This window comes from Scyliorhinus canicula, chromosome 4, assembly GCF_902713615.1.
Source record: "Scyliorhinus canicula chromosome 4, sScyCan1.1, whole genome shotgun sequence".
NCBI classification, from domain to species: Eukaryota; Metazoa; Chordata; class Chondrichthyes; order Carcharhiniformes; family Scyliorhinidae; genus Scyliorhinus; species Scyliorhinus canicula.
Genome location: NC_052149.1, coordinates 187984767 through 188010175, shown reverse-complemented (window position 1 = coordinate 188010175; position 25409 = coordinate 187984767). Strand labels below are relative to the sequence as shown.

General features: G+C 40.2%; 1 protein-coding gene across 2 annotated transcripts; it reads right to left on the bottom strand.

The window, feature by feature from the left end:
- Window positions 1-5850: 5850 nt before the first annotated feature.
- puraa (purine-rich element binding protein Aa) lies at window positions 5851-15536 on the bottom strand. Of its 2 annotated transcripts, none has more exons than XM_038795703.1 (2): window positions 15411-15536; window positions 5851-10238 (listed from the first exon to the last, which is right to left on the bottom strand). In XM_038795703.1, exon 2 carries the CDS (start codon window positions 10189-10191, stop codon window positions 9391-9393), a length of 801 nt encoding a protein of 266 aa, XP_038651631.1. In that variant the 5' UTR covers window positions 10192-10238; window positions 15411-15536; the 3' UTR covers window positions 5851-9390. The 2 variants fall into 2 exon arrangements, with proteins under 2 accessions (XP_038651631.1, XP_038651630.1); XM_038795702.1 differs by having other exon boundaries at window positions 15364-15499.
- Between the last annotated feature and the right edge of the window lie 9873 nt (window positions 15537-25409).

The following is a 25409-nucleotide window of genomic DNA, read 5'->3' as shown; positions in this document are numbered from 1 at the left end:
AATTTGATCAATGTTATGGAAAAAGAAAACACCTGGCATATGAAAAATAGCTAGCATTTTTAAAAGACTTTCCCCTTGAACTACATTTCCAAATGGAAGAACACCATCATCCTACATTTAGAATAATTATGCTAGTTACTTTTATGTGTGCTTTGATTTGTTTGATATGTTAATGTACACAGCTCAACAGACAAAATTGTAATTTCTAGTCATGGTCTGGTATGAAGCCCAGTCTCAGGCACTGAGGAACTGAAGCCAGCAATTTACAGACATTACCAGGTTGTTGTCCAAAGAGTAAAAACCTAACAATCTGGCCTTGGGGAGAAATAGTTTCATTTGCAGAAGAAAAAGTACATTTTTATAACGAAAAGCCCCTTATGTTCTTCAGCTCTACTCTCCTTCCCAGTACTTGGTGTGTGAAGGCAATAGGGGTTCTATGAGGAATCATCTTGCGTAACCTATCAGAATATATGTTGCCAAGAACTTGCTGGGAAGAGTCTCTCAAAAATGCCTTTTGTAAAAGGGTATATTCAACCAATTCCAATTTTATGTATTGTTATGCTATTTGTACCTTTCTTCTTTTTGTTTTAACTCATTTCAACTGGAAATAAATCTAATACTTCAACTTCTTACACTGTAGTCTAATGGTGATATCCTTCCACCTTCAGAAATTACAAGAGTGTCGAATAGGGATATTGCAGTAAGCAAGTTTAATACATTTTGGGCTAATTGCTAAACTTGTGTTACACTTGCTGGGGCTTCAGTACACGATGCTAAGGAGAGGGGCAATTTTTCACAAATCAGTGAATTAAAATACAATTTTTTGCAGGGTTTTTAGGAAAAAGTCAGAAAACGTCTTTCTATTCAACCATTCCAGCTCTACATGTTTTTGAATCATCATTACTTTATTAAGGTACAGATCTTTTCAAGTCGGATCCTTCCTTACTTATCTAAAAGTACTACCTTGCAATAAATAAAAGTTCTATTTTACACTGAGGCTTCCCCACCAGAAATGGCTAAACAGCACCTTGTAATGCTCAATTCTAGTAAAAATCCATTTCCTATCTTGTTTTCAGCTCAGTTCAATACAGAAAACATGTATCTATGACATAGCCAGTTGGGACAACTTGATTGGGTGTTGCTACATGTAGTGGCTATGCTCGCTCTTTGTTTTTTGGGTGAAACTTTAAACTGAGCTGCTGCCTGTCCTTTCAGTTGGGGGTCAACAAAATAATTTCATGCCACTAGTTAAGAGCGTTCCCCCCAGCATCCTAGCCAATATTTAATCTGTTTTGGTATTGTTGTTTGAAAGATTGAGAGATCTTGTTGTGCACAAAACATATGTTTGTCTACATATGTAACTGTACTTGAAAAGTAACTCATTGACTGTGAAGTTCTAGGTGATGTGTGAGGGCATGACCGAACACATAAATACAAGTTCTTTCTTACTCTTCCTCCATAATGCTGATTTTAATGCACAAAAACAAAAAACTAAAAAGCAGTTAAGAATATAGCAAGACATTTAAAAAATCCTAACTTAGTTTAGACAAATGTCTCAATTATGTGGAATAACTAACACTACTTTGATTTGTTTACTACATCAGTAAGGTATCCGAAATTCTAACTTGCGATCAATTGTGCAAAAGATTAAAATATTGCACACGCCTCACTGGGGCATGGGTTTTAAAGCAGCCCCACTTGTAAAAAGCGTATTTGTTCACTTGACCGAAAGACTGATGTGAGTTTGAATTGCATTGTGGGTGGAGTGGTTGCACTGTGGCGAGGTACCCAGAAACCCAGGCTATGTCACCAACCTGACAGCTGGTGAAATTTAAACTTAATGAAACCTGGAATTAAAAGCTTATTTCAGTAATGGTGTCCATGAAACTATCATTAATTGTCATAAAAAGCTATCTGGTTCACTAATATCCCTTCGGGAAGGAAATCTGACGTCCTTACCTCGTCTGCCCTACATGTGACGCCAGACACACAGCAAAGTGGCTGACTCTTAACTTCCCTCGTAAATAGCCTAGCAAGCCACGCAGCTCAAGGGCAATTAGGGATGGACAATAAATACTGCTGTTGCCAGTGACACCCACATACCATGAAGGAATTTTAAAGAACATGTTTCCATGGACCCAAGGTCAGAACTCAAATGTACACTGTCACAACACAATGATGATTATCGTCAGCAGTTGCAGAGTTTTTTTTTTTTTTTTTGTTTTTTTTATAAATTTAGAGTACCCAATTATTTTTTCCAATTAAGGGGCAATTTTAACATGGCCAATCCACCTATCCTGCACATCTTTTGGGTTGTGGGGGTGAAACCCACACAGACACGGGGAGAATGTGCAAACTCCTCATGGACAGTGACCCAGGGCCGGGATTCGAACCCGGGTCCTCAGCGCCATAGGCAGCAATGCTAACCACTGTGCCACCGTGCTGCCCAGCAGTTGCAGAGTTAATGTTGGTGCTATAGGGGATACACTTCAGTTTCACTAAAGGAAGCTTTGCTCTGCAGGCAGCTGTGTTGCATCGGACTTCAGAATTCTTAAATCATAGGATCCCTAAAGTGCAGAGACCATTCGGCCTATCGGGTCTGCACCGACCCTCCGAAAGAGCACCTACCTAGGCCCACACCTAACCGTTGGACGCTAAGGAGGAATTTATCGAGGCCAATTCACCTAACCTGCACATCTTTGGATTGTGGGAGGAAACTGGATCACCCAGAGGAAACCCGCACAAACACAGGAGAATGTGCAAAATCCACTCAGACAGTTACCCAAGGTCGTAATCGAACCTGGGTTCCTGACAGTGAGACAGCAGTGCTAACCACTGTGCCACCCAGTATAAGAACTGAAAACATTCAAAAACGTACTCTGAAAATTGTTCAACTGTAAATTTAATTTCTGACTTACTAAGAATTAAAACAAATACAATTTGCTCTTTTAATGTTAAACATTATTATTTTTTATATATAAATTATTTTTTTCCAATTAAGGGGCAATTTAGCAAGGCCAATCCACCTAACCCTGCACATTTTTGGATTACGGGTGTGAGACTCACATAGACACGGGAAGAATGTGCAAACTCCACACGGATAGTGACCCGGGGCCTGGATCGAACCCATGTCCTCAAGAGCTTTGAAGCAGCAGTGCTAACCACTGCGTCACCGTGCCGCCCTTAATGTTAAACATTCTTTTTCATTAAGTTTACTTATCACAAGTATTGAACTTATGCAGCAAGACTAACCAATAACCAAAATATAGTAAATATACCTTTTGCTTTAAGTACCAAATCCTGCAGTGCTACATGTTAACTAATCAAAGGCACCGTGAGATGTACTTGTTTCAATAAAACCATGAAGGAAGTAATTAAATTATAAAGCAGCGGACCAAGACATGAGATTTCCAATTTATTATGACTATAGTATAAGGAAGGATTTATATTTTTTCCCTCCGGAAAAATATAAAATCCTAATATACAAAATGGTCAAACAAAAGGGAATCCTGAAATAATTTGGGCCTAAACAGAAGAGGTGGTTGGAATCGCTAAATAGCAGGGGTTGACTTATTTACTCATGGTAAATGAAATTTTCTCTTCATTAGATATATTGATTAGATAAAGAAGTGACTTGATTGTTCTATTAGCAGAAACTTAATTGTTCTATTCGCAGAGGCAAAGAACTGCTGGGGAGTAGGGAAAAAGTATGTCAAAAACCCAGCGCTAATAGAGCAAATGCTGATGAAAACATTAAAACAACACAGACAGAAATCCAGCATCAACTTGGTTTCCTGTTTTATCAGGTAGGCACAATACAAGAAAAAATAAAAATTGAATCAACCAAGAGATAAAGTATCTGTAATACTATTTGGTTTAGGCAGAAATTCCAGTCCTAAAAAGTGCAGCTAATTTAGTTTTATTTTTCAAATGGAAGTCCATACAATCTGTACAGATGTGATACAGATAGATTGGCCATATACAAACTTTTCTATCATCTTATTAGATTGGGCAAATTTGGAATGAAGCAAAGGAACTTCCTTACAGCATAGGGAAAAGTCAAGGACAAGAATTTAGGCATTTTAATATACCAAATTTTAGCCAGTTCAAGAGTGGTGACAGGCCAGGGAATGGATCACTTACCCTCTTGGCCAGAAAGGTGCGTGCATTATAAAAGGGACTTATAACATTGTTTTAAATGGTTAATTCACACATTTATTCTATTATCTAATATGTATTATAATAAGACGGGTTACTGGAGAAAGTTTAAATACAGGAATAGCACCATAAGTGCACTTGATTATGTTCATACATATTTTGCTTTGTACAAATTTGACTCTTTTGTCTCTTATCAGAATGCAGCAGATTGTTGAGACCACATTACCACAAATTAATTCCTTGATTCATAACTGATTTGGAACTGATGGAAACTGAACTTTTCTATTCCTCATCTGTGGGGTAAACAAATGAGGCACTTCAAATCTAAACTGCACACGTGACTACCATATGTCAGTGTTTAAATGAACATCAAATTATCTATGTTCAATACTTCAAGTGCAAGGGATGAAAATATAGAGCATTTAAATATTTATAAATTGCTAAGAATAGGAAAACCTTTTGCCATTTTTATTTTTTCCTCTTTTGACAGAAGTCTTTACTTGGTGAATGAGCAACAAAAATGTACAAAAAGTTTTGTTCACATTGATGCATTCCTAACCTCAAGTTTAATTTAACTGCAAAAATAAATTGTTCGGATTGATTCTTAAATAAGCAACGACAAAGGGTTAATACACTTGGATTAAAAGTTAAAATTTTGCTTTGGACAAATTTATTTTGTACCATCCAGGTTCTTATTAGTAATTTGTCCTCATTAATTGTTATTACTGCTACATTGGGAATATCAGACAATCAAAATACATCGCCTTTTTGAAACTCATTTTACTGATGTCTGAAACTAATGGAAACAAGATTTGACAGCTATGGGCAGCTCCCTCTGAAATTCAGAAAATTATGGAAGAGTTTAATACCAATAATATTCAGACCAATTACGATGTTCTAGCTACAATCAGTCTTAAATTTATAGGCACAGGAAGAACAGTAAAAGTTAGATTTGAAGTAACTCAAAAATATTTAGAATGGGAATATTAAATGTAGGCTGCTTCAGGATTGTACATAAAATATTTGCCATGTTGCATGGGTTAATTTGTAATTGTCTCTGTGAACTTTTACTCTTGATTGGAGAAGTGCGACGTAATACAGTAAATACCATTGTTCAGTAATTGTATTGATATTATTGCCAATAATGGTTGAAATTAATAGAGATATCCATCTACAGCTACAACAAGACAAATTATCCACCAATAATATTCCAAGTGTGCAAAGTGTTGGGTTACACTACCTAGAATCTTCCAGGACATAATACTTCCACAGAATGTCTTGTAAAATTTGATGTGGAGATGCTGGCGTTGGACTGGGGTGAGCACAGTAAGAAGTCTTACAACACCAGGTTAAAGTCCAACATGTTTGTTTCAAACACTAGCTTTCGGAGGGAGCACTGCTCCTTCCTCGGGTGAGGAAGGAGCAGTGCTCCGAAAGCTAGTGTTTGAAACAAACATGTTGGACTTTAACCTGGTGTTGTAAGACTTGTAAAATTTGAATTTGGGAATTTACTCTATGCTACCAAACTCTACACAAATTACATTATTATGCAATGTGAAGCTTGCGAGTGTGTATGGCCAGCAAATGTCAATGTTGTGCTACTTCTATTTTATATTTGGATAATCTCAAAAAATCTGCAAGCCGTTTTCATCTTAAAAGTACATTTCCAACAAAATAGTCTACCACGAAAGATTCTCAAAAGGAATTTATTAGGATTGTGAAAATACAACAAAAAATATTTCTAAAACTTCTAAAATTAACTTCAGTTCTGACAATTAAAAATTAAATCAGCACCATGCTTAATTGATAGTAAATGGCAGTAAATCAGTCAAATATTTTAGCTAAAAGTTTTGAAACAGACTGGAAAGGTAATAATGGTATCACATTTTGACACTTAGCAAGTTTTACAAACTGAGAATTTAAACTTAAAGCGAATAAACTTACTAGCATACTATTTTTGGTTTTCTTTTAATTGGTTCCTACTCACATACTGTAAATACTAAATTAATTCTAAATTTGACTCCTTGCCAAAAATGCATTTCTTTATGCACAAGCAATTTTTCTGATAATAAAAGTGCCTTGTTTCAAAGAAGTTGATAAAGATCGAAATTTACCAATTCAAATTTTAGAACTTTAACTAGTGTACGGTCAGGCTTGCAAAGGATAATGGGGAAGAAACAAAAATTACAAATGTTTAAAAATCCCAGTTATTGCACATCACTCATCTACTAAATTTAAGCACGACACCTCTTAAATCTGTGGCACCTTGCAAAATGATGGCTGTTAACGCAGCAGGCTTCTACTCAACTTTTGTGCACAATTCAGGCCAACTCTACTGCTTGGCTGCAAGTCAAATGTACTGCAAAATGTAAGGTTGCGTTTTCAAACAGATATTCCGACTCTGAAATTATGCACAGATTTAAATCTGAGAATAGTAATTTTATGGAAATTTTTGAGCCGTATTAGTTGCCACTCCTTGTATGAAAATAGCCATATTTGAGGTTCATTATCGTAGAGAATATGGTAGAATTCAGACAAGGCAGAATGGCTTTCAGTAAATATCATTGAAGCCAATGTCCGCTGGTCTGATTAAAGCCAATGAATCTTCAAACTGCTGCACTGCAAAGCTGCTGGCACTTGGAGCAAACTGGCAAGCACACAAATTCAAAATCATGTACAATATATGAGTGGAGGTGGGGCAGGTTTCAGGTCATTACTTAAAACAAGGGCTGCCACAACAATTGCTGTATAGTCTGTAAATCATTCAATAATGTACTTTCATTAACTAAGCAATTTGTCATTGGATTTGTATGAAATGTATAGTTTATAGTTCTAGTTATTAATCTCTTCTACATTCTTGGTTAAAATCAAGTAAAATTACATTTGATTGCATTTACTGATCTTGTCCTGTTGTAATTGTGTTTTCAAATTAAGTCTCTACCTGTGTGAAATCTGTTATTTTGTAAAATGGATTACTTTAGCAGTAGTATTGGATAAATCAGATTTTGCATGACTGGTTAAGACCAAATATGGGAGTGGTAGTGGGGGTGGAGGGTGGTGAAGAGTCATCAGCAAATTTGAAAAGCCGATTAAGATTTTGTGTTCGAAAGCAATTGCCTATTCTATATATTGGATGTAATATAAACATTCTTTTTACAGGAAACTTTGCGCAAATATATCTGATTTCAATACTTACTTCTAATATACTGATCTGTTTAATTACAATTGAACAGTGATAGGGTTAGTGATATTTATTGCCCAGTTTCGCACTAGTTGTAACTCCACTGCTGAAATGTTGTGCTACATGAATATAACAACTCTCAGATTACAGTAGCACCTAATTGTTTTTGCAAGTAGTAAAAGGCAACTGGCAGGGCAAGTACTGGCAATGGCTGTTAAACTCAGCATTATAAAAAAATACAAAAAAAAGCATCAAATGTTACAATAAAAATTCCTTAATGTTACATTGTCATTTGCACCAAATCTTGGAAACCCTCAAATAGTAGATGAGAAATATCTAGGTTCACAACTATTAAGAAATGCCAAGTATAAATGGCTAAACTTCTCCACTAAACAATGAAGTATGAATGTGCTTAACAGTAATATTTAGTACCTCATGTATACATTTTACTGTACAAGAAATTAAAACACTTCTTATGCAAAGTACGGCTCTGATTTAAATGACTTGAGCCAGGAATTATTGTTTACACATGTTTAGATCAAAGCAGCCCTTGCTTTACTGACGACGGGAAAGCATAGTTCTGAAAACTTTATCACAATGGTTGTAGAATTCTATAAACAAACCACACAAAAGCCAAATAGTCTAAACTATATAACAAGGAATTTTATCTCTTCATAATCCCAAATAACAAGGTCATAACTGACTGAAGAACTACAGAAAGAAAACTGGGAAAAACCCAGAAAGAACAAAACAAGACCTTTACAGTGATTAGTGACCTAAAAATGTATGTAATACTTTCAACTTGCCAGCAACAGATAATCCACATGAACGCAACAGTCACTAGCAACCAGTAAGACGCAAAACATTTTTATAGGTTGTACGACAAAAAGAAAACAAATCAAATTATGAATATAGTGTTAATACTGTGATATTATAAAGTGCAGAATAATCTGTGCCTTTAGGATGATCTAAAATATGATATTAACAAAACAGGAAATGTAATCTGGAAGAGATGGTCCCAATAAAATGTTGTCATTGACACGTCACTCACTCAGATTCCCACTTAATATTAAGATGACCCCTTCCCCCTACGAAGTAAATAAATGCAATTTCCTCTCTTTACAGGTAACAGTAATTCAGGCAATAGCTTGCTACATGAATGCACTCACATTAAAAGTTCCCTATCAATTGTTAATTATGTACCATCTGATAGAATGCATATAATTTGACAACTAATCTAAATACATTAAATACCAGTAACTCACATTCACAGTTAAGAGCAAAATTATCATAACCTAACTTAAAATGTGCTACTTGCTTTGTTAATCATAGGTTAACATTTGTCTGTAAAAATCAAACAACTTTGCAGTTCATTTAAATGCCTTTTTTAATAATTTGCTTCATGTTCACAGAAGTTCCACTGACCAGTTTATATGTTTAAGGTCCAGATGCAATGCATATTGTATAAAAGAGAGCACTTCTTAATAGTTTTACCTTGCATGAATAAACCTATGTACCTTTTAACTCTACAGACTTCTGCATTACATTTAACAAAGCTCAGACACACAGCATGCCTAGCCCTCATATATACACATCTCTAATCACAGGTATATAGGGTGTCAAATATACTATAACCTCCGTATAATGTTTGAAATTTGGTAACAAAATGAGAAAACTAAAAATATTATTTTCGTGTTCTTCTAAAATATCTCTCATTTTGTGCTAAGTCAAATGTTAGCTCACATGAAAAGGACTTATTTCATTATAATTCAGCATATTATCTGACGATTGCAAACACTTTTAATAGCTTGAACGTGTACAAAAGTCTTGGTTAATTAGGGAAATAAACACTCAGTTTTTGTTTATCAAGTAGGAAACACAGTTCATAATGTTATTACTTAGCAGCTGCTTACGGTTTACACGGTTGATAAGTGGACGAACATCCAGCGATGGGTGACAAGTCGAACTGTCAGTTGTGGAGGTTTGGTGGGTGGTGCTCCCTCGTAGTTAAACAGTTACAGTTTTACAGGAAGTGTTTTATTACAGTTTTATCAGTCTTCCTCCCCATCATCTCCGGGTGCTTCTTCCTGCTGCTCAGATCTTTTCTCCCGCTGTCTCTCCTGTATTTTCTTCATCTCCTCTGCGTATTTACTGAAAGTATTTCCAAACTTGGCCCACACTTTGTACGGTATCGTGATGGAATTGCGGTACGATGGTTTCACCTCACTTACTCTCATAAAAACGCCATACTTGTTTGACCCAACGTCAAAGAAAAATCGCTTGTTGTCCACAGTGAGAGATGTCCCTTCGGGCAGCTCAGTGGGTTCCTCCTCGATGCCATAATCATCGATGAGTTTAGCGAGTGCATCGCGAAATTCAATCAGCCCCTGAGCGGGGAGGGCGATAGTCTGACCCTGCGAGCCAAGGCCATGTCCCCGGTTCACGGTCTGGCGGATCCGTAGGAACCGGCCCCGCTGGTTCTCTTTTAAATCCATGTAATATTTGCGGTTTTCCCGCACCAGGAACTCACTTTTCAGAGCTCGCCGCGGCTCGTCCGTCTGCATGTCCGGGTTGCTGGGGCCGAGCTGCGCGTAGTGCTCGATGAAATCGCCCAGGTAGTCGCGGAACTCCACAGCAACAGACATGGAGAGAGTTAGGCGACTTTTATTGCCGCCTGCTCCCACCTCCGCTATCTTCAGGAAGCGGCCCTTGACGTTCTGCTTCACGTCCAGGTAGAAGCGCTTGTTCTGAATGTCCACCCTCTTGGAAGCCAGTTCCTGCGTCTCCTGCTGCAGCTGCTGCAAGCTCGAGCTGACCGCCCCTTGCTCGCTCCCACTGTCTCTGTCCGCCATGATGGTAGCCTTCTTCCAAACTCCCAGCAGCCGGCGATCTCGCGAGGCTGCAGCAAGGGAGGACACATTCAGTTAGAGCCGCCCTCATTGGCGCCGAGCGCCAGCACAACCCGCCACCCGCCAATCGGCAGCCCCCTTACAAGCTTCCCCTGCCTCCCGGGCTGCCTCCAACTGCTCAAGTATCGCGGAAAAGCAGCTGATGTCTGCCCTGGGCAAAGTGAGACATTCAGCACCGATAACAGGGGAGGGGGAGTGACGGGACAGCATTCCCTCCCTCCCTCCATTCCATTCCAACAAGCATCTTCAATCACTCCCCACTTCACTACCCTAGCTAACTGTTCCGGTGCTATTGAAAATTCCCCCCCCCCTCCTCCCACACGGACATTAATACACAATGTGCTAATTTTGCAATAGGTATTTATTACCTGAGAATTGAGCCAATTTTGGACAAACGTTCAGGCTCAACAAATGTTGAAACATCAACACAATGCGGGGCATAATGCAACTCGTGCAGTTATACTGTGCATATCGATAACAGCAGTTGATAAGCAAAATGGCTGCATTTCCCAGCAAATGCATAAAGCGGTCACAAACATAGTAAATAAATCAGTGGCACTTTCATGTGCCGGAGTGACACTTCATCTCGTCGCTATTTTGTTTTGCACGTCAAATATTACTTTGCACATCTCAAACCAAACTACGCTAACAGGCGATGCTTTTGGCAGAAACTGGAAAGCAACCAAGAATATTCAAATTATAAGACTGAAATGTTCCTTTTTTTACTGGAAATCGGATTTATTCAAATGAAGAAATATAGATAATCACCCCCAAAGTTGCTACAATATCTTCACAATCATTTGTAACCCCTCCACAGATTTGGTGAAATGTGTCTCTTTCTCTGATAAAATGTCAATATTTTGTATGCAATTTCATGGCAGTAAACGATTGTTCGTACATTGCGTTTTTATTTTCACTAAACTGAGTGACAATGTACAATAATTATATTTAGCATATTTGAAGATTTATCCCATGTTCTAAGCAAATTGCATTTTCCTACACCAATTTTGATTGAAAAGGAATATTACGAGAAAAAGGAAAAGACTCGACATATTACTAATGATGCTACAAAAATGTAACTGAAGAAAAGCCTGGTAGTACAAAATTATGTTGTGCTCCGTTTCGGAATGTCTGCATATTGTTGGTTAGAAGAAGATGTAACGAGAGTAGTTTCGGGTTTCAATTTTTTTCAAAGCACTTGAATCTAAATCTTTACATATTCCACCTGATGGTTTATAAACGTATCTGATCGATAACAAATCTAACTTTTATGGTATTTCTTCAGACAGGTTCTACTTACTGGGATGAATCGCTTTCTCAATATGTTCATGATTAATACAGTACGAAACATCATCTGTATTTCACGAAATGCTCCTAGAAATGGTCCTAACAGTTTGAGACTCAAAGAAGAATGGACACACTATAAAACCTTCACAAGAAGGGGATCAATAATTAGGAATATAAATTTCGATTAAGCATGTTTGTGATTAAAAGTAATGGAAACAGCTCTGTATGTAATCGTTAGTTCATCAAAATTTATATATTCGTCGTTCCCACGGAAATCCAAATGCTCACAGGACATTGCATTTTTCAATTTTATTTTCTCCGGCGAAAGTAAAGTCACACGAATAAATCTAGGTCTCTATTTTATAAGGTGCTATTGAACTTTTTATGTGATTAATTAATCAGTCAGAATAATATTATATTTAGACAAAGTACCTTTTATACCTGCTCCGTTTACCCTGTTTAGATGAGCGAGCATTTTGTTCCCTCTGGCGAACTATGGCAAGTGAAGTCACAGCACAGACGACAATCTATGTTGCATCGTTTCAGATGAAATATTTTAAAATGTTAAAAACCATAAGCCTTTTCTTCTTTCAGGTAACTAATGTCTCTACTTTTAGTAAAATATTTCACATTTATCCCAGAGGTAACATGGTTGCTGATGGGCAGTGGTTTTCTGATCATGATGTTTCAGGTCTCACGACTGTGTGGGGCAAGATTGATGGACCAAATGGGCAGCCTTCCTGACTGTCATTTAGGTATGTTCATAGAATCTTGAAGTTTTAACGAATACCCTAACGTGATTGGAAACTAGGTAGGAAAGAGAACCGCTTTGAAAACAAAACGATCACGAGGTCTGGCAGACTAAACTTCTGACAAGGCAAAAGCTCCCATAAAAGCTTTATCCATAATTAACGCTTTAGAGGGGGCTTTCGAAAAGTCTGATCTCTAAACTACAGTTAACATTCTCAATTTTACCCACAGAATAAATCCTTGTTTCTAATTTACACCAGGTCTCAAATGCAAAAGATGCTTTAATAAACCTCGTGAAGAGATTTGCCGAAGATTTGGAACGATTTTACCGAAACTAGCGGAAACGAAATTATTCAAACCCAGATATGTAAGTCATTCAAAATATTTCCATTCAGACTACTTTTAATAGCGGATTTATTTATTTTTGATTATATATATATAACATTTGTACTTAATAAACTTAAACCTTAAGCCGTGGTTGATCGTGGCTCCGTTTATTTTTTCAATTATTGGCAACATGGGTGTGAATGGAAACTTTCACCCTTTTTAAAATCATTTAGTTATTCACAATGTAAATATTAAAATTATTTAATTTTGCCACTCTTAAATCGTTAAATTGTTCACTTGATTGCCGTAAATAGATTAAAGCAAGGAGTTTGCATTGACCAAATCAGTGTCACAATAGTAACCCCCTTCCCCCCACCCGTGTGTCGGAACGTGTGTTTCATCCTAAATCAATCAGATAAGAAAGAACGTTCCCAATCCATATCAAGTCAGATAATGCCATTTCAAAGCCAATAATGTGTTTATGCTTCATTGGAAATTCTTGGGTTAACGTTGCCTTCAAGAAAGGTATACACTGTATTGAAAAAGAGTTGTTCTTCATCAGGGTTATTTTTCGCTATCCTTCAATATATTTGACTCTGATGAGGAAACTTCAATTTTAGCTCCTGCAGAGAGCGAGCAATGAGTGCAGTTACAGTTAAAAGCAGTTCAGACAAGGGTCACCGCTGAGATAAATATGAATTACTCCTTTGGACAACATGTTAACGTTTCTCAAGGGCCATTGAGATTGAGGAAATTATGTTTTTCACTATTTCAAGTCCATGCTTTCGTAGCTTTATTGAACGTTCCTCTTATCACAAGTTCTCCGCCAATGATTTTATGTACAAAGAACATCAGACCCCAACGTGGTTACCCTGATTTGTTAAAATGATGAAATAAAAACAGAAAACTGCTGGAAATACTCAACCACATTCGATACTCAGTCATACTGGGACTCCGAACGTGAAACCTGCTTCTCTCTCTGTTCGCCCTGCTGGGTATTTTCAGCACTTTCTGATTTTATGTCAGATTTTCAGCGTCCGCAGTATTTTGCTTTTATTAAAAGGATGCATGGGTTGTTTTTAATATTTTGCAGCAACTTCACAGTAACTGGCGAAGGCTTTTTTTTGTCTAACAGTCGAATATTGCGACAGGAATTGGACAGAAAGTTATTTTTTATGAATGGCCCATTTGAAAAGTGCCTGATGTTTTTCAAAATGGATTATCTGTAAGATTTCGAGAGCAGTAGTCAGTGTTTTCTTTGACTTTCTTCAAAATAAGCGAATGAAAAGCCTCGCTACTCTCAAACATTTTAAAATAAACCTCTTCCGTCTCCTTAAAGGTTTGATTAGTAATTTCTATCTAGGATCGACTCTTCATTAGTCCCTCGAAGGACGAGCAGGTACAGATTTGTTTTACTCCTGGAGTTTTATAAGGGCAGATTTCTCAATCACAATGCCCTTGAAGTACATTTTTGAGCACACGTGCACTTTACATACAGTCTGAAGAAAATAAGTCTTTATTTCTTTAAAAGGATACTTCAAGGGCATTGTGTTTATAAAAATAAACGTTATACATTCAGCCCTTTTCATCCTGAAACCACTTGAGCAAGTCACAATATAGCTTGGGAGTTGCTTTTTTGCCACTTCGCATGGCAATGTCTCATGGTTTGTCATTGACGCGTGACAAGAGTGCATACGCGGTGACAGCGGATCTTTGTCACGGGATACAGAATAAGTTAACATGGGACATTTTTCGAATCGCCACAGAAACCAACCTCGGGCATTTTGGTTATAGAACACATGAAATTGGGACCAGCATCCGAAGCAATCAGAACGGGTTTACGAAAATAATTTCATGGGCCTGCTATGGTTTAGTGTCTCCTTCATGAGCAATGCATATCCGAGTTGATTTTGCATATACTTGTGTCTCTATATGGAAATATCTCCATATCATGTTTAAATCTTACGGCAATGGACAGAAGAGGATGCTGAGCGCGCTGCTGTATTCCAAATTACAACCCACTTCCCGCTCCAGGTTTGCATTAATACTTCCAGCCAAAAACTAGTACATCAAATTCATATCAGGTTCTAAACATTTTCACGAATTGTCACGTATCAGATTGTTTTAACATAGGAAAGGTTAGTGATTTTGCCCGTTGTCAGCTGCTAATACAAATATTGAAACAACATAATGGAGAAGGCCTGTGGGTTATTGATAATTTATTTTATTTACACAAATAGGGCATTTTAATAGATTACGATTAGATTGCCGTTATATTTATAGAGTTAGGAAGGTGAGTAATTTCGCAATTAAATGTCAGAGGTGATAGCCACAGCGAAGACATGACTAAGGCTTTAGACATCAGAAATTAACCTGCTGCCTGGATGCTTTGCATAATATGCTCTGTTAAAATCATCAATCAAAGTACTGTAACAACTAGTTTTTAAGTCCACCAAATTTCTCTTCACATTATTAAAACCTTTATCTTCTAAAATCCAGTATATTTTTCTGTTTCTTATATTGATAGTCTGTTGATCTTCGCACAATATATAGACACCAAAGCACTGACATGCGTTTCATTAAGGCAGAGCTCCTTCCACCAATAGGAATGGACTTTTGTAACCCAAAACTGAGCTAGCAACATTATTGACAATGTAGCTGCCTTTAAAAGAAAAGGAAGGAAATGTAACAGTGCCCACTTGACATGCAGAAATATCATTAAAATGGTAAACAGCAGGACTGCGACCTTACCCTGCAGCTTTCCTGCTCGCAGACTTTGCAGATCTAGGTGTGATTACCTGTCAGAACTATGATGGCCGAACAGTGAAGTGCAGTTTATGAGGAAGGGCCTGATCAGAGTGCTGCCACCTTGGCACAGTCGATGGTGAGAGAAGAGAAAGCGACTCGTCTCACGACATCACGTTCTCCTGCGTCCGACACGATCTCCAGTACGTCAGGGCAACGTACTGCATGGCCCCGGAACTTCAGCAGGAATCCGGGAGTCAGAGTTGCTGCTGATCCACTCAAAAGGCCACTTCCACCAAGTAGGAAGTATTTTCCCCCCCATTCGCTCATCATAACGTAACATTTATATGATTTTCCTTTTGCAGAGAGTGCACCCGTAACGCAAAGGAAAAGTAGCTACTGCGTTTCTTCTTGTCAAAAGACTCCATCATGTCCGCGGTTAAATACTCATCATCTGTCTATTAACACTGTCTCTGGTAGTTTTGTAGGTTCCTCAGCGAGGAGATTCTCGTACATTGTAATGAAAGCTGATATTTCGGGAGTTGTGGAAGGTGCCACTTCCAATACTGTTAAAATGGAAGCAGACCAGAGAGGGAAAAAAGTCATTTTTGTAGTTCAACCCCCTGTTGCCGTATGCTAATAGACTTGAAGGCTTCTGGAGATGATTTTCCAGTTTCACATATTATTGGCATTAACTCAGTTTGTCTTTTGTGTTAAACAGCCCTGCATATTTATGTACATATACAACTTCACTGTCTAGCATCTAGCATCTACCTGTACATCGCAATGGTGACAAAAGTCACTGTTTGAGCTTGCTCTGCCAATCAGTACAATTCAAAGGGCTTGCTCTAATATGGGTGACCTTAACAATCATGCTTACAAAATCACTATTTTCTTGTGTAGATCTGGGTATTTTTGTTTATACGGTCACAAGGAAGATAATTGTGTAAATCTTGAAAATGGAAGAAAGTAGCACTTTTAAAAGGATCCTTCAGGTTAATGAAGGGATAGTGGCTGTGAGGAATGGACTTGGCAGGTATCTTCGCTTAGAACAATTGTGCTGAACTCGGTAGGCGAGACACTACATAATGAGCAAGAGGGAAGGGCTAATGTTGAAGGGAATAAGGTTAATAGGGATGGTGAAGGTGATGTTGGTTCAAAGTTCCAGGAAGCTAGAAGGAAGCTTGAAGGAAGGTCAGAATCAAGAGCACAAGAAAATAATAAGAGGGCGAGAAGAGAGATTACAAGCCAATAGACTAGCATTAAATGAACAGGAGAGAAATACTGGATCTGCCCCCCAGAAACAATCAAGACGAGGAGGGAAATTTCCTTTACTTACTGTGCTTAAACAGTATATGACTGCTTGAAGTAGGCAGAAGCGGGAAGGAACTGTAAAGTGATACGAAGTAAACAAAGTGTAATCCCAATAAATGAAAATTAATAGAGCATAATGAGGTGCAGTGAGGGCAATACGGTTAGCATTGCTGCCTCACAGCACCAGGGACCCTGGTTCTATTCCAACCTTGCGTGACTGTGTGTGGAGTTTGCACTTTCTTCTCATGTCTGGGTGGGTTTCCTCTGGGTGCTCCAGTTTCCTCCCACGGTCCAAAGATGTGCAGGTTAGGTGGATTGGCCATGCTTAATTGTCCCAATAGTGCCCAAAGGATACGTGGGGTTACAGTGATAGGATGGGGAGAAGGCCTAAGTAGGGTGCTGTTTCGGAGGTTCGGTGCAGACTCGATGGGCTGAATGGCCACCTTCTGCACTGTAAGGATTCTATGATTCTATTCTATAAAATGTTCAGGAAGGACCGAACACCTGAAAGCAGACCTGATAGTAAGCAAAACATTATTTAGCAAAATAGTCTGGTTGAAGCTTCCTAATGCAGAATGCAATTCTAAAATTCCAATGAATAGGTAATTCTAGAAGGTAGCGTTTAGAGAGTTGAAGTTATTTTCGCCAGTGGTGGTGTAAAGGGAGGTGAATCACAAAGGGCCAAAGTTGGAGCAATGACGAGTTCTTATGCAGAGGGGTTAATAGTGCTGGTGAAGATTCTAATAGAAATAGGGAAGAACAAGAATTATCAGGATTATGTGATCATTATCATTAACATGTCCCTGTTTATTGGACCATGCCTTGCACAAATTGTCTGCCATGTCACATTGCAACAATGACTATACTTCAAAAGTGCTCCATTGGATGTGAAGCACTTTGGGATTCCTGTAAAAATGAATTTTAATGCAGTCAAACTGAGGATCCATTCAATCATTCTAGTATACTAGCCAATCTCCTTTACTCATAGGAAGTTGGAGAATAACTGATATAATGGAGAATGTGTAATTGTTAGCAAAAGTAAAACTATTATGGCCAGATTTTTCTATCAAAATAGCAGTGAGGCCAATGGTATTCCTTGTTACTTAAGCATAAATTATATCAACAGCTTCAAAGGACAGACATGAGGCGAAACACATAATCCAGAAGTTGCTCTTTTGGATGCACTGCTCCGCCGTTAACTTTGTGGAAATGATACTTCACAAACTGCCTCACCATAGAAACATACTGAGCTGCATGAAGTTGTTGTACTGTCATTGTAGATACAAATTAAACTCATTACAGAAGGTTAAGTCTTGTTATTTCAAGTCTAAAACGTGATACATGTTAATTACTGCCAATCAACCTGCCTGGCACTAGAAAATAACTGTTATGCGTGTAGAGCCCTGAGTGTGGAGTGGTTACGCAGTTCCTCACAGCGCTGGGGACCCGGGTTCGATTCCGGCCCCAGGTCACTGTTTGTTGGAGTTTGCACGTTCTCCCTGTATCTGCATGGGTCTCACGCACACAACCTAAAGATGTGCAGGCTAGGTGGATTAGCCACGCTAAATTGTCCCTTAATTGGAAAAAAATAACTGGGTACCCTAATTTTTTTTTAAAGTGTGGAGTCCTAGTGCTACAGGTGTAAAAACATTGGAATATTAAAATGCAAAATTTTACATTTAAACATTTTATTTCTTTTTTGTGTCCTTTTTTTTTCTCAATCCAATCTTTATTTCCGTTTCTGCACCTGATTTATCATTTGACTTTATACTTAGACTCAGTCCTGTTTATTTCACTCCTTCAATTGATTTGTTATGGAGCTACAATGTTGCTTAATTTGTTCACTCGGCTCCTAGCTGCCCTGCTTCCTATCTTGCAAAAGATGTAAAAATCTAAAGGTGCAGGGAAAATCTAGCTAATGGTAGTCACTGTTCAATAGCCTGCTGGAGCACACTGTGACCAAAATAAACCATTGTTATTTAGAAAGTATTTATATAATAAAAGTTTGGGGAAAATGAGAATCATAATATGTCTAATTATTTAAAGAGTATTTACAACAACAACTTGTGTTGTGCTGTGTCTGCAAAATCAAACATTACTCCAGGCGTCCCGGCTGCCATTGCAGGCTCCCTTTTTAAAAAAAATCATTCATGGTATTTGAGCCTCACCAGCAAGGTCAGCATTTTCTGTCCATACATATACAGCTGAGTAGCTTGCCAACACATTTCAGTGGGTTGGTAAACATAAATCACATTCCGTTGGGCCTTGTGTAGCATGAAGACCAGGTTGAGTACAGACAGCAAATTTCCTTCTTTAAAGGATATTAGTGAATCAGATGTGTTTTTACAGCAATTCGGAGTTTCATGATCACTATTGCCACTCGATTTGTTTTCCAAATTAATTTAATTAACCAAATGCATGTTTGCTAGTTGATCACTAGTCCAGGCCTATGATCACTATTGTAGTAATATAACCACCATTCTGCCATACCCTGCAAATACTTCTATGATACAATAAACAGCATCATCTTGGTTCTACATTTCAGATGCAGTACTCTAAGAATTAGTTCAGTTATTGCAATGACTGGTTTCACAAAAATGGTAGAGTTTTAAGCTTGGGAATGATATGGTATAAAAGGGGAACATTTCTGAAGGGTATTTCTGATCTTTAACCTTTTCTTTAGGAGTTCCACCATTTCCAGCTCGACCCTGCAGAAATTCCAGGCAGATATTTAGGGAATGCTTGATTAACTTAAAATAGTGCCATGTAAATTATATTTCTGCTCCCCTCCAGTCTTCTGTGTATTAAAATAATTCTTTCTAGCCACATTAAATTACTAGTTGTTAATTAAGATGCTTCACCTTGCATCTTATCAGGTTTCAATAATACCGAGGTTGATGTTTAAAAGCCTTCCTTCCACTTTGCTTAACTAATGAAGTGCATGTCACAGCTTCTGCTTTCCCTGAACACTTTTCAAAAAATATTTTTATTAAGGTATTTGAAATTTTTAATAAAAATAACATTAACAATGACATCAACATGGTATAATAAACATTTCACTCCCCCCATCCCAATCTTCACACACCCCAACCATGCAACAACATTCCGGCCCTCTCCCACCCCCTTGGAATACTGCATCCGCTGACATTTTAATTTCCCCCGAGAAAGTCGACAAATGGCTGCCACCTCCGGGTGAACCCGACTATTGACCCTCTTAAGGCGAATTTTATCTTCTTGAGACTGAGAAACCCAGCCATGTCACTAACCCAGGTCCATACACTCGGGGGCTTCAAGTCCCTCCACATTCACGACATGTGTCTCCGGGCTACCAGGGAGGCAAAGACCAAGACATTAGCCTCTTTCGCCCCCTGAACTCCCGGCTCCTCCAACACTCCAAAGGTCGCTACCTCCGGACTCGGCACCACCTGTGTTTTTAGCACAGTGGACATTGGCTTAGCAAAACCCTGTCAAAACCCTCTAAGGTTCGGGAATGCCCAAAACGTGGATATGATTTGCTGGGCTTCCCACGCACCTCGCATACCTGTCCTCTACCCCGAAAAACTTACTCATCCTAGCTGCTGTCATGTGTGCCTAATTGTCTACCTTAAATTGTATCAGGCTGAGCCTGGCACATGATAAGGTGGTATTAACCCTGCTTAAGGCATCCACCCATAGACCCGCCTCTATCTCTCCTCCTAGCTCGTCCTCCCACTTGCCCTTAAGCTTCTCCACCGGAGTTTCCTCTGCCTCCAAAAGCTCCTGGTAAATATGTGAAACCTTCCCCTCTCCCACCCAGGTACTGGCGACTACTCTGTCTTGTATCCCCTGTGGCAGCAGCAGCGGAAAGGCCGGCACCTGTTTTCTCAGGTAGTCTCGCACTTGCAAATACTTAAACCCCTTCCCTGCTGACAATTCAAATTTGTCCTCTGAGGCTTTCAAGCTGGAAAAGCTCCCATCTATAAATAGATCCCCATTCTTCTAATTCCTGCCCTTTGCCATCTTCGGAACCCACCATTTAGCCAACCCGGTACAAACCAATGATTATTATAAATCGGGGTCCAAACCAATGTTCCCTCCACTCTCATATCCTCCATTGCCCCCAGATTCTCAGAGCCGCCACCACCACCGGACTTGTGGAGCATCGGGCCAACAAGAATTGAAGAGGTGCTGTTATCCCAGGACCGGATGGGATCTATCCCAGGTTACTGAGGGAAGCGAGGGACGAAATAGCTGAGGCCTTAACAAATATCTTTGCAGCATCCTTGAGCACGGGTGAGGTCCCGGAGGACTGGAGAATTGCTAATGTTGTCCCTTTGTTTAAGAAGGGTAGCAGGGAAAATCCAGGGAATTATAGACCCGTGAGCTTGACGTCAGTGGTAGGCAAACTGTTGGAGAAGATACTGAGGGATAGGATCTATTCACATTTGGAAGAAAATAGACTTATCAGTGATAGGCAGCATGGTTTTGTGCAGGGAAGGTCATGTCTCACAAACCTAATAGAATTCTTTGAGGAAGTGACAAAGTTAATCGATGAGGGAAGGGCTGTAGATGTCATACACATGGACTTCAGTAAAGCATTTGATAAAGTTTCCCATGGCAGGTTGATGGAAAAAGTGAAGTCGTATGGGGTTCAGGGTGTACTAGCTAGATGGATAAAGAACTGGCTGGGCAACAGGAGACAGAGAGTAGTGGTGGACGGGAGTGTCTCAAAATGGAGAAAGGTGACTAGTGGTGTTACACAGGGATCCGTGCTCGGACCACTGTTGTTTGTGATTTACATAAATGATCTGGACGAAGGTATAAGTGATCTGATGAGCAAGTTTGCAGGTGATACTAAGATTGGTGGAGTTGCAGATAGCGAGGCGGACTGTCAGAGAATACAGCAAAATATAGATAGATTGGAGAGTTGGGCAGAGAAATGGCAGATGGAGTTCAACCCAGGCAAATGCAAGGTGATGCATTTTGGAAGATCTAACTCAAGAGCAGACTATATGGTCAAAGGAAGAGTCCTGGGGAAAATTGATGTACAGAGAGATCTGGGAGTTCAGGTCCATTGTACCCCGAAGGTGGCAACGCAGGTCGATAGAGTGGTCAAGAAGGCATACTGCATGCTTGCCTTCATCGGACGGGGTATTGAGTACAAGAGTCGGCAGGTCATGTTACAGTTGTATCGGACTTTGGTTAGGCCACATTTGGAATACTGCATGCAGTTCTGGTCACCACATTACCAGAAGGATGTGGATGCTTTAGAGAGGGTGCAGAGGAGGTTCACCAGGATGTTGCCTGGTATGGAGGGTGCTAGCTATGAAAAAAGGTGGAGTAGATTAGGATTGTTTTCATTGGAAAGACGGAGGTTGAGGGGAGACCTGATTGAGGTCTACAAAATTCTGAGAGGTATGGACAGGGTGGATAGCAACAAGCTTTTTCTAAGATTGGGGGTGTCAATTACAAGGGGTCACGATTGCAAGGTGAGAGGGGAAAAGTTTAAGGGAGATGTGCGTGGAAAGTTTTTTACGCAGAGGGTGGTGGGTGCCTGGAATGCTTTGCCAGCGGAGGTGGTAGAGACAGGTACGATAGCATCATTTAAGATGCATCTGGACAGATATATGAACAGGTGGGGAACAGAGAGAAGTAGACCTTGGAAAATAGGCAACAGGTTTAGATAAAGGATCTGGATCGGCGCAGGCTGGGAGGGCCGAAGGGCCTGTTCCTGTGCTGTAATTTTCTTTGTTCTTTGTTCTTTGTTATCAGTTCTCCCAAACTGGTGTCTTTGCATGACGCCGCCTCCATCCGCTCCCATGCCGACCCCTCCCCCACTATCCACTTCCTAATCATGGATATAATAGCCGCCCAGTAGTAATTGCAGACATTCGGCAATGCCAACCCCCCCCCCGACTGCGCTCCAGCAACACTTTCTTCACTCACAGGGTTTTACCCGCCCACACAAAGCCTGAAATAACCTTATTCACCCGTTTGAAATAGGCCTTTGGGATGAAGATGGGGAGGCACTCAAAGACAAACAGAAATCTGGGGAGGACCGTCATTTTCACGGTCTGTACCCTCCCCGCCAGTGATAGCGGAAGCATGTCCCATCTCTTAAAGTCCCCGTCCATTTGTTCTACCAGCCGGGATGGGTTTAACTTGTGCAGTGCCTCCCATTCCTGGGCCACCTGGATTCCCAGATACCGAAAGCTCTTTCCTACCATTCTGAGCGGCAGCTCTCCCAGTCTCTTCTCCTATCCTCTTGCCTGGATTGCGAACATCTCGCTTTTCCCCATGTTCAATTTATACCCCGACAAATTGCCAAATTCCCCCAGGATTCGCATTACTTCCCCCATCCCCTCCAACGGGTCTGAAATATACAAGTGCAGGCCATCTGCGTAAAGCGAGAGCCGGTGCTCCACCGCACCCCCCTGAACCAGCACTTTCCAGTTTCTAGGGGGTCTTAATGCCATGGCCAATGGGTCTATGGCCAGAGCAACAGTAACAGGGAGAGGGGGCACCCTTGCCTCATCCCTCGGTGTAGTTTAAAGTACCCCGACATCAGCCGGTTCGTACGCACACTCGCTACTGGTGCCTGATAGAGCAACTGCACCCAGTCAGTAAAGCCCTCATCAAACTCAAACCTTCACAGCGCCTCCCACAGGTAATTCCACTCCACCCGATCAAAAGCCTTCTCTGCACCCATCGCTACCTCCACCTCCCCCCTTCCGAGGGCATCATAATAACATTCAAAAGCCTTCGAACATTGGGCTTGAGTTGCCTGTCATTTTCAAATCCCATCTAGTCTTCCCCTATCACCCCTGGGACACAGTCCTCTACCTTTGTGGCCAGTATCTTAGCCAGCAGTTTGGCATCCACATTCAGTAGAGAAATTGGCCTGTATGACTCACATTGCTCCGGATCCTTCTCCCGTTTCAGGATCAATGAAATCAAGGTCTGCGACATTGTTGGGGGAAGGACTCCCTTCTCTCTTGCTTCATTAAATGTCCTCACCAGCAGTGGGCTCAATATCTCTGAAAACCTCTTATAGAATTCCACCGGGTAGCCATCAGGCCCCGGGGCCTTGCCCGACTGCATGCCCTCCAGCCCCTTGATTATTTCCTCAATCTCAATTGGGGTTCCAGTCCTTCCACCAGATCCTCACCTACCCTCGGAAACCTCAACTGATCCAAAAACTGCCTCATGCCCTCCACCCCAGCTGGGGGTTCCGACTCATATAATTTACTATAAAAGTCCTTAAACACTCGTTCCACCCCCGCTGGGTCCAGGACAGTATTACCACCTCTACTCTTTACCTATCTCCCTCGCCGCCTCCTTTTTCCTGAGCTGGTGCGCCAACATTCTGCTTGCCTGTTCCCCATACTCATAAATCACCCCCCTTGCCTTCCTCAACTGTTCCACCACTTTCCCTGTGATGAACAGCCCAAACTCCGCCTGAAACCTCCGAAGCTCCCTCAGTAGCCCCGCGTCCGGGGCGTCCGAGTATCTCCTGTCTACCTGGAGTATCTCCTCCACTAACCTATCCCTCCTAGCCTGTTGCGCCTTTTCTCTGTGGGCCCGTATCGAGATTAATTCCCCTCTGACCACTGCCTTCAGAGCTTCCCAAACCGTCGCTGCGGAGACCTCCCCCATATCATTTATTTCCAGGTAGTTCTGGATAGACTTGTTCACCCGCCCACAGATCACTTAGTCCGCTAGCAACCCCACATCCAGTCTCCACAGCGGGCATTTCCCTCCCTCCACACTAACCCGTAGATTTACCCAATGCGGGGCATGATCCTACACTGCAATTGCCGAGTAATCAGTATCCCCCACCTCCGGTATTAGTGCCCTGCTCAGAACAAAACGTTCCCTGAACACTTCTGTGTGCAAAGCAAAAGGGTTGTTTTTAAAACAGATCAAGTCTCCTCTGAACTGATATTTGCTATGTTTGAAATGGTCAATAATCACCCCTTCATTGTGATATCGGCCATTGAGGAGCCTGTGAGTTGTCCACAAAAGGCAGATAATTCTGTAAGAGTCCTTCCTGTGTATTTGCTTTGTTCCCATTTCTTCTATTTTATTCTTATTATTTTTGGTCCATGTATCCATAATCAGGATTTACCTTTAAGCAGAAGATGCTTCTGAAACAGCCTGCTTGCCAGAACACTGGGTTCCCAGGTTTTTTTGAAAGGGAGAAGCCAAATTCCTCGGCACCGAGTGAATTGGAGGAACCAGCTTTGGAGGATCTCGGTTCAATTGGTTAACTGGCAAGTGGTCGGTTGGTCAGGGACAGTGTTCTGCCTCACTATAGTCAGTGATAGTTCTTGCATCATGCTTTCTGAGAAGACTAAGTAAGAAGAAATTCTCTCCTGCTTGCTGAAGTGAATGAACTGCTCTATTGTTCTGAAAGCAGTGAGTGCCTTTTCTGTGGATCTGAAATGATACCGAGTTTGCAGAGAAAGTAGACAACCATGCCAGAAAAAAACATCTCAAGCCTAGAAGGAAGAAGTACCAAAACTAAAGTCTGAACTTCAGAAAAATGTTGACTGTCAGTCATCCCAGTACATCAAAGACCCTTATCATTTTATTTTTGTTAATAGTTTATTTTCCTTTCCATCACCCTTTTCCCTTTGTTCCATTTAATTATAATACTGTGCATAATAAAATGTTATTTGTATTTTAACATCACAAACTTAGTGACTGTAGTTTACTGGGCTCAAACAAGGACCTCGGGTATTTTAAATAAATTCTCA

Bases quoted from the DNA above. Each gene is read 5' to 3' on its own strand.
- puraa (XM_038795703.1), bottom strand. From the start codon at position 10,191: ATGGCGGACAGAGACAGTGGGAGCGAGCAAGGGGCGGTCAGCTCGAGC.